At 51.1% G+C, this 9,426-nt stretch overlaps 2 protein-coding genes and 1 long non-coding RNA gene across 4 annotated transcripts in view; 1 reads left to right on the top strand and 2 right to left on the bottom strand.

Annotated features, from left to right (window-relative positions):
• The window catches only part of CTBP2 (C-terminal binding protein 2), a 148,156-nt gene extending 142,322 nt beyond the window's left edge, over positions 1-5,834 (top strand). For both annotated transcript variants that reach the window (XM_011365467.2, XM_011365466.2), the window contains 5 exons: positions 1,122-1,336; positions 1,739-1,869; positions 2,382-2,509; positions 2,930-3,047; positions 4,479-5,834. In XM_011365467.2, coding sequence (XP_011363769.1) covers positions 1,122-1,336; positions 1,739-1,869; positions 2,382-2,509; positions 2,930-3,047; positions 4,479-4,659 — 773 coding nt within the window. In that variant the 3' untranslated portion in view covers positions 4,660-5,834. The remainder of the gene's footprint in view (positions 1-1,121; positions 1,337-1,738; positions 1,870-2,381; positions 2,510-2,929; positions 3,048-4,478) is intronic.
• Positions 4,855-8,923, bottom strand: LOC105295689. The gene is made up of 2 exons (XR_002781630.1): positions 6,535-8,923; positions 4,855-5,229 (listed from the first exon to the last, which is right to left on the bottom strand). It is a non-coding gene; the product is annotated as an uncharacterized LOC105295689 (long non-coding RNA).
• Positions 8,924-9,004: 81 nt separating this feature from the next.
• The window catches only part of ZRANB1 (zinc finger RANBP2-type containing 1), a 37,600-nt gene continuing 37,178 nt past the window's right edge, over positions 9,005-9,426 (bottom strand). Inside the window, exon 9 of the mRNA XM_023533767.1 lies at positions 9,005-9,223. Coding sequence (XP_023389535.1) covers positions 9,005-9,223 — 219 coding nt within the window. The remainder of the gene's footprint in view (positions 9,224-9,426) is intronic.

Genomic DNA, 9,426 nt, shown 5'->3' with positions numbered 1-9,426 from the left:
GAGGCTGTAGTTCCCGGTTTGCTGCGTCCAAGTGGCGACATTCAAGAGGGGTGACGTGAAGGATGATGATTACCCTGCAGCTGTCCCTCTTGATCAGAATGTCCTCATGAGACCTTTGCGTCCAAACCACAGTAGTCTCAGCCATGCCCAGTTAGATCCCAGCTCCGCAGGAGGGGGACCGTCCAGCACGTCACCCTCCCTGGACTTCCTGTTTGGGGAGGTACGTCTCCCCTTGTTCCTCCCTCCCTCCCTCCCTGCACATTTGAGCAGTGGTTTTAGATAAAGATTTACTCTGTGCTCTTCGCAAACAAACCCATTCAAGCATCCAACTCTTTTGTTTTCAAGCTGAAAACTGCTCTGAGGCTCAGAAGTGAGAGGCTCTGGGAGTCAGTGGATCTGTGCGAATGACGGCCACCTGGGCATCGGGGCCCTTCGCGTCCTGTTAGGTGGCATCGGTCTCTGACTGGCCGGAGGCCCAAGGCTGGAGACGAGGGTGAGGGCTCACCAGTGGGTCAGGGCCCGGCCCGCACACCCGAGGATTCGGATGTCTCCACCCCGCAACCTAAACACTGTCCCATGCCAGTTTGTGCTCAGGCCAGACTGTGGGGGCCCGTGTGGTCATTTTACTCCGTCCCTGTGCGAACCCGTGGGTAATTAGGCTGGAGAGCATTCCATCAGACACTGAGAGCAGAAAAGAAATGAAGCTCAGGGCAAGAAGCCTGCCGTGCAAACAAAAAAAAAAAGTTGGCGGGAGAATTCAAACAGAGAACATTGGTGATGGCCAGAGCTGGGAGGGGCGCGTGACATTCATTAGGATGTTCTCGCTAGCTGTTTTTATGTTTGAAAATGTACCTAACAGGAACGTGAAAACCACACACCTCTGGTGGCCAGTACAGGTGACAGCAACTGCACCCTCACCCGGGAAGCTTGGCCCCAGTGAGACCTGGAGAGAAATGCTGGTCCTCAGGCGTCACCAAGCTTTGGGGGCACCATCCCTCCGGCAGCAGCCTCCGACTGGCCCACCTGCCAGCGGGGACTGCACGCACAGGCCCCAGGTCCCAGCAGTAACGCGGGAGGAGGGGCCGAGGACCCGCTCACCTGGACGCTGTCTTTCTGCACAGGTCGCACAGGGCAGGCTGTCGCTGTTCGAGCCAAGGCCTTTGGATTCAGCGTCATCTTTTATGACCCCTACTTGCAGGATGGGACAGAGCGGTCCCTGGGCGTGCAGAGGGTCTACACCCTGCAGGACTTACTGTATCAGAGCGACTGCGTCTCCCTGCACTGTAACCTCAACGAGCACAACCACCACCTCATCAATGACTTTACCATAAAGCAGGTAACCGGAGCAGATGTCCTCGGGCCCCGGCAGCATCTGTCAGGACCAGAGGGGATGGGAGCCGTCCGCGGACACCAGTGAGCAGGGAGCAAAGCCCCGAGGCACCCGGGCGAGGTGCCGGGCGGGGCCCCCGCCACGGGCTGGCCCTGCTGAACGGGGGACAGAAGCTGGCCCCAGGACCGAGCAGAAGCCTGTCCTCAGCAGGCCTGGCCTCCGTGAAGCAACAGACACGTTACAGGTCACAGCTCCAACCTTCCCACCTTGTGTTCATCTCAGAATTAGCGGAACAGTTTCCGCTAATTGGGCCTCCAGCTGTGCCCAAGACTCCGCTCCCGGCCCCCGCGGCCCGTGCACCTCTCGCTTTGCCCGCCCCCGGGTGACCCACTCTGCTTTCCTCCGCAGATGAGGCAGGGTGCCTTCCTGGTGAACGCAGCCCGCGGCGGGTTGGTGGACGAGAAGGCCTTAGCCCAGGCTCTCAAGGAAGGCAGGATACGAGGGGCGGCCCTCGATGTGCATGAATCGGAGCCTTTCAGGTGGGTCTGGGGTGTGGCCGAGGTGCCCGGAGCCCGGGCTTGTGGGTGACACCTGTCCCACACCCTCGGGCACTTTCCCAGGCAGACAGGTCCTAGGGAGGAAACTGGACACCCAGCCTCCATCCTTCTAAGGACTGTGCGCCATGTCCTAACTGTGAAAAGGCCAGAAGGTCCCCAAAGGTGACCAGGAAAAGGAGAGACAGGAAAGTGGCATATGGCGGGCTCGGTCTGCAGGCCTCGGCTGTCCTGGAGCTGGCGGAGCTGCTGGCAGTTCTCCTGGGAGATGGCCAGGCCTCGCAGGGCTAACTGTCCCTTCCTTCTGGCTCCTGATTACTTGACACTAATTAAAAGTTTTGATAAGAAAGTTCATAAATTCCCAGCCCTTAGGACACCTGCCACGAAACACCTGTCCTGTCCGCGTGGCGGGGTCAGCGGGCCGAGCTCAGGGTGAGTGGGCCGGGATGCTGTGCTTTCAGATTTTCACACACGCTGTGTTTTGTGCGTTTATCTAGCTTTGCTCAGGGTCCCTTGAAAGATGCACCGAATCTCATCTGTACGCCCCACACAGCCTGGTATAGTGAACAAGCCTCACTAGAGATGAGAGAGGCCGCAGCCACCGAGATCCGACGGGCAATCACAGGTGAGCCCCTCCCCCACCCCGCCCCCCAACGCAGCCACCGCGCCTGAAACGTGCTGACGGCCCACAAAGGGGGCTGGGGGCCCTCCGTGGGCAGAAATCATTTTTCAGGCTGATGGAATTTCGAATGTTGGGCCCCGAACTGAACGTCAGGAAACCACTCCCTGTGACGTCAGCTGCTGTGGGTGCTGCACACCGGGCAGCAGACCCCACAGCGGGGCTCCCTTCTGTTCTGGGCCCTGGAGCCCTTCACGCTTTGTGAAAATCAAAAGGCCACCCCTCTCATCACAGAGTCCAAGGCTTTCCTGTCAGGTTTCCGCAGGGACAGATGTGGTGGGTCGTTGCCCCCAGCAGCAGCAACGAAGTGCTGAACTCGCTGTCGCCTTGAAAACCACACGCTTAGCTGTGACCGTCTTATTCCAGGTCGCATCCCCGAAAGCTTAAGAAACTGCGTGAACAAAGAATTCTTCGTCACGACAGCTCCCTGGTCGGTAATGGACCAGCAAGCGATTCATCCGGAGCTCAACGGCGCCACATACAGGTGAGGCGGGGCACAGACCCGGGCAGGCCAGGCCACCTGCGCGCTGAAGAAAACGGCCCCAGCAGGAACCCTGGCCACTGTCCCTGTGTGGGAAGTCCGCGGACTGACCCCACCTCGGGGAAGCAGCCTGGACCAAGCGGGGTGCATCGCCCGATGGGCCTGAGCACTTTGCGGGGAACCGCCAAGCCAGAGTTTTTAGGGGAGACCGATTTTGTTTTCCAAGTCGAACCTTACGTGAAAGGCCGGTGCACTCCACTAGGTGGAGCGCCCCTGCAGTTTCCCGGTGACTCGCAAAGTTTGACTGGGGTAGGAGGTGACGAAGAGTTATGGGGTGTGACTGAGGCCATGCCGGGGACGCGAGCCGGGGAGCGGGGGGTTCATGTGCAGTCACTCACTGTGGTTCCCTCCCCCCGCTGGGTCTCCAGATGTTGCCTGATATCCTGCTGCAAACCACTACTCTAACCGGTTGAGGGCGGGCGGGGGGACGGGGGGGCATTAAATATGGTTTGTGTAATAGGGACCAACCCAGACCTGAGGGAAGCTGCGCCGCCGCTCGAACTGGCTTCGTTTACCTTTCAGTTGCCTGTTCTGTTGCGGTCTCAACGGGTTTTGCCCCTATCGCTGCTTGAGCCCATCACAGCACCAGGGTCTCCTGTTCGTTACTGGCGGCGGCCTACCCTTTAAGGGGGCTCCATCTTAATTCTGGTAGACGAAAGCTTACAGGGGTGTCCTGTCCCTCAGTCGTCCTAGAGAATCCCTTGGGATTTCTGCCCAGTGTAACACTGACAGGCCATGTAGGGGGGTGGGGGGGGGCGCGGTGATCCCAGGAAAAGACAGCATTCCCTGTACCCCAAGTATAAAGGGTTTGGTAACGGTAATTCTAAAGCACCTGCCTCATAAGTGTGTGTATCCTACTAAGAAGAGTCACCTTTGTGCATAAGAACCATGTATTCTAGAGGTAGCTCAGTGCCCCATGTCCTCAGACACCCTGCAGCTGTCCTCAGGAGGGCAGGCACCAATGCCATGGCCAGCTCACACATCCCCGCTGCTCTGTGCCCTCGCATCTCAGGCCAGAGGGGCTAACCGGCCGAGGAAGCCACCTTTGGCATCCAAGCCTTCCATGCTGTCATTGGAGCTGGTACTTCCTGAAGCGACTGGCAAACTTGCCCCTTCCGTACAGAGGTTTTCCAAATGCAGAATTAGCACGCACTGTTCCGACTGTCCAAAAGCTGCAGTCAGCAGCAGCCCAGTGTTTCCATTGGACTAAGTAGGTTTTGTTATTTGTGGATTAGATGTCAGCATTTCAGATTTTTTACGCAGGTTTCTCCTTTGCTTTGGGGAGGGGAAGGATGACAAACTACCCCATAGGAAAAGCCAGCAGCGGCAGCTTCCTGCCCTGGACTCACCTGGCCCCTGCTCTCTGCTCCGCAGGTACCCGCCAGGCATCGTGGGTGTGGCCCCGGGAGGACTTCCTGCCGCCATGGAAGGGATCATCCCCGGAGGCATCCCGGTGACTCACAACCTCCCCACGGTGGCTCACCCATCCCAAGCTCCCTCTCCCAACCAGCCCACAAAACACGGGGACAATCGAGAGCACCCCAACGAGCAATAGCAGAGAATGACAAAAGGTCATCATTCAGATAAACCTGGGACCAAGAGACAGTGAAAACTAGATGAACTAAGAGGAAAAGAGTTTGACAGTTTTTTAACTGATTCTGGACATATGCATCATTGACGCTGCAGTGTGAAAGCTACAAAGGAGCTAGAAGCTGAGACGTCGGGAAACGAAAAACGCCGTCTGCTCACGGAAGCGTGGAAAGGCTGGGACGTGATTTATTAACGACCAACTTCTGTTATTGTGTGTTAAGTTTTTTCATCTGTGCATCAAATCACAAAGAATAAATAGATCTTTTTCCTTTATCAGTCCCTTGGGCACAGCAGGTCCTGAACACCTTGCTCTAGAATGTTGCATCGAGAGTTCCAAACATCAAAATAAAAACTATTAAGAGGAAATCCCCATCCTGTGACTAGTCCCTTCGGTCCACGGGGGCTGGTTACCTCTTTTACTAATAGGAAGAGTCAGTCGCTACAAAGCGGGGAGGAAACTGTTAGTCCAGAGCGGCCTCCCGTCTGAACTGCGCACTGAGCAGCCAAGTTGGTTGAGTGCAGTGATACCGTATCTCTGATGATGCAAAAAAAAAAAAAAAAAAAAAAAAGTATTAAGTTTCACAAGCTGTTTGTACTCAAATATATTTTCTCAGTTCAGATCCTCAGCTATTTTATTGAGTGGAAAGTCTTGAACTGAAAGCGTTCAAGAAGAATAATGTTGCATTTCCTTATGTCTCAGGAAATACTTTTTATGGTAACTTGTCAGATTGTCTATGAACAAACCCACTTTTTTAGACATTGATAAAGTCTTCTTTTCTTCACGTGATATTTTATACAAGAACACTTCAGGTGTGTTATTAGATGTGACTGATTTTAACAAATCCTATTAGATTTGTATCAACTAGTTACATGTTATATTCATAGTCTTTTGTGAATCATCGCCTTTTTGTTTAAAAGATGGCCTATTTTGAGCCTTTGTATAGGTACATTCCTGTTTTTGTGACAAAAAAAAAAAAAACCTTAAACTGTCCCAAACAGAAAAATAATGGCTATCAGAAATATGTTTTGTTTTAGTGTGAGTTACCGTTACTGTATTTGTTTATTGTAAAGGTGGACATTTAGCGTTCAGTGCAGTTTTCAATAAAAAGTAATAAAAATTTGTTAAGTTCTGAAATTCAAGTACATCTCACCACTGTAAACGTTTTCTACTTGAGATGTTTAAAGGCAACTGCATTTTCAATTAGCCGATTTTCAACTCTTGTTATATATACCAGGGTTCAAAGATTAACAATACTTTTCTCTCTGCCTAATCTGTAACCAGATGCAAGAATGCTGACGATTACCTCATGTGATAGTTTAATTGAAAAACCAAAATCTCACGTAAGTCCATCATTATTAAATCATACCATTCTGAAGATGAAATAGTGGGTTAGAACTAAGTCAATTCAAGAAACAATTGGTCATGTTTTAGAGTTCTGATTTTAATTTTCTTAAAAGCAAAATTACCTGGCTCAAGCATTAATGCAGGAAAGGAGGTAAATCTCAAAATCTTTTTTAATGGTATTTACAAAGAAATGTTGCAAAATAATTAACATCAGCCATTTCCATATGCTCAGAACTTTAAGTCAATTTTATGGCTCTTTTTTAAATAGCATTAAACCCCATTGTACTAGTGGTATCTGCAAGTATCAAGTCCAGCAATCCAAGTACCACACTCCCTTTGACCCCTTCCTCTCCCGTTAAAAAAGATAAAGTTATGGCATCTTAAAGCATCAACCTCCTCACCCATTTTAAAGTAGTGGTCCCACCCCAACTCCCTCATGAAATAACGCGTTAAAACCACCTCACGTGGATAGAGGTGGAGCCCATGGTTACTGACCTATCCTTCCAGGAGCAGAGCGGTGGTCAACGTCACCTTCATAACCACCTGTTGAACAGGCACTCAAGGAGGGGACGACACATGCACAGAAAGGGGACCCCAGCCACCTATGAACAGCGGTATTCTCCATCAGTCTGGGACACAATGAGCCTAAGAATCAAAAGCAAAAAGGCAGGTCCAGGCCCACGCTGCACCTGGGTTTAACGGGAACAGAAACCACCACACTGTCTGCATCCTCCCTAGAAAAGGAACCATAAAGTTAGGGCCACACAGTTATGGCATCACCGCCCAGTCAACCAAGAGACACGCCTGTCACCCAGCCACATAGAACCTTGAGAAAACTGCATACTCCATCTTAGGACAATAAATATGGCTGTTTAATAGTTCAAGAGCTTAACATAGCACTGTTTCACCCAGAACGTTGGCCTTCATCAGCCGCTCTCCTGTGAAGACCGCTTGGAGCCCAGGAAACGCAGTCGCCTGCGGTTCTCCCCCTGGGAGGAATGCTGTACCCGTTAAACTAGATGCGCTCAGGGCTGGTCATAAATAAATAAATAAATAGGCACCTCGGGAGAAACGCCACTCGGGCGACAATGCAGGAAGCCGAGTCCTGAGCCTGTGATTCCCGACCACGCTGACTGCAGTGTAGACCGCACCGACATCCAGTCGTGGATGCTTCTCCCTCAAACGCCGCCTTGGCATCCTCGACTGGGCAGGGAGCCTCTGCCCGCCGGAAGGCTGGGCTGCTCCCGCACGTGGAGAGGCGTCTAGGGAGACGCTGAGCTCAGAAGTCGCACGGCGGCCGCTCAAACACTGAATCACTGCCCAAGATGAAAGTGAACCACAGAAAGTCAATTTGAAAGGAAATATTAAGCACTGGAAACTAACGTTTACGATTACTCTAACGTATCGAAATTCATTTGTAGGGAATCATCGCAGACATTTTCCTGCAAGTGCTGGCATGCAGCAAGTGATCCCTTCCAACGAGCATTCATAGGGGAGAAGGCGCTAACGACAGGCCACCTCCTGGGTATTTTTCTGTCTTTAGTATTCCGGCATCAAATTTAAGGTTGTGCACACTTCAATACCATCTAAACAGAACTCAGAAGAAAACAAGAAGCAAATATTTAAAGGTTTCACAGCCTTTTCATCAGAAGGAAAAGGGGGGGTGTGTGTGGCTTCCTTACAAATTCCTTGCCACATCGATAGTCTACAAAGTGCTTATCAGGACACTGCGTCTTCGTGCTCCTGAGAGGTCTGAAATCTTTACCCATATTGAATGTACACCTGAAGCGGTCAAACAACACTTCTCATAAAAAGTTGTTCTACCTAAGATTATAGTTTTAACTTTAAATAAGAATGGCCACAATTAACCAACATGCAAAAATTCTCAGACTATTCACTGAGAAATTCATTAATACAATGCATTTACCACCTTACTGCATTTTAAAATCTTTATTCTGTACTGAACTGATATTCCCAATTAGCCAAAGCAAAGGCATGCCTTTCTAACACGATTCGCGTCAAGCAGAGTTGATGCTAAAAGACAGAATCCCAAGGCCCTCTGCATGGCGAGCTGGGACGACCACACTGCCAGGCGGGTGAGCGAACGTCACGATGCCTTCGGTCACGCGTGGGCCTGACCCCCGAGCGCTTCCCTGACCACCCAGGGAAGAACGGCTGGGAGACCACTGCCCAGCGTCCGGCGGGAGGACCGCGGCGAGGGCATCCGAACAGGCGGAGCGCCTCAGCGCCGACGGGGGAGCAGGCCCGAAACTTAAAGACAGAAGAGCAGAAACCAAACGAGGGAGCAGAGTCCGTATGCAGCCCGCTCGGTAAAAAATCCTGACTTTCCTTGCAGTTTGTTCCTTAAAGATTTGGTTTTATTGGGCACAACAGGAACTAAATTATTAATAAAATAAAAGCTTGTTTTTATTTTTGTTTTGCTGTGGACAATTTGTACAAAAAGTTTCCAAATCTCTAAGGAGTTCTGGTGAGACTTAACGTAAAATGGAGCTTTTAAGATGGAAGTAGAATGCAAGGTTCTACTTTAAAAAAAAGAATATCTCAAAGGAACAAAGAGTCATCTGCCTGAGCCTCTGGAGGTGCCCGTGCTGGAAAAAACTCAGTAACATAAAGATGCTGGTACGTTTCCTATTACACAACTTCTTACACAACCACATGCGTTACATTTATAGACAGATTTACGATTTGAAAGGAAAAAAAGTTTTCTGTCTTAATAAAATTAGTTTTTTTTTTTGTTTTTTTTTTTACAAACTGTAGTCCAAACGAGGCTCTCTGTGTCCGCACTCGGCAGATGTGTCGTCCCCACTGGGTGTGGGTCAGAAAAACCCTTCTGAGCAGGTCCTGCCAGGTTTGGTTTGTCCCAGGCCATGCACGATGCTTGGAACACACTAACTTCGGGGTCACCATGGAGCCAACACTTCGGTCTTCTGCTCCTTGATTTTCTTCATTCATCTTCATCATCTTCATCTTCCTCTCCATCAGACAGGGATGTACACGGCCGGATCTGTCGGTAGCGGTCAAGCCATTTGTCTACCATTTGCGTGACCAGGGGGTGACCTCGCCGCCGGGAGCTCTTCTGCATGGCGACGAGGGCGCCGCCCTCGGTCACGCAGCAGTCCAGCCACTCCCTGAGCAGTCGCTCTCGCTGCTCCTCGTTACCTAGCTTTTAGAGGGACATGGAGAGAACGGAGAACAGACCGGTTAACCGGAAAAGCGTAACAGAACCTCCTGCCGGTGTGACAACTAGAGAAGGCCAAAGCCACGAACGTGTACCATGGTTCCAACCTCTCACCACATTAATGATCGAAACCGTTCCCTAAGCTTAAGTAGAAAAAGACATCGATGGGGAACTCCGCACAGAACCCC

This window comes from Pteropus vampyrus, unplaced genomic scaffold, assembly GCF_000151845.1.
Source record: "Pteropus vampyrus isolate Shadow unplaced genomic scaffold, Pvam_2.0 Scaffold111, whole genome shotgun sequence".
NCBI classification, from domain to species: domain Eukaryota; kingdom Metazoa; phylum Chordata; class Mammalia; order Chiroptera; family Pteropodidae; genus Pteropus; species Pteropus vampyrus.
The sequence above is the reverse complement of the archived record's forward strand: the minus strand, read 5'-3'. Positions and strand labels throughout refer to the sequence as shown.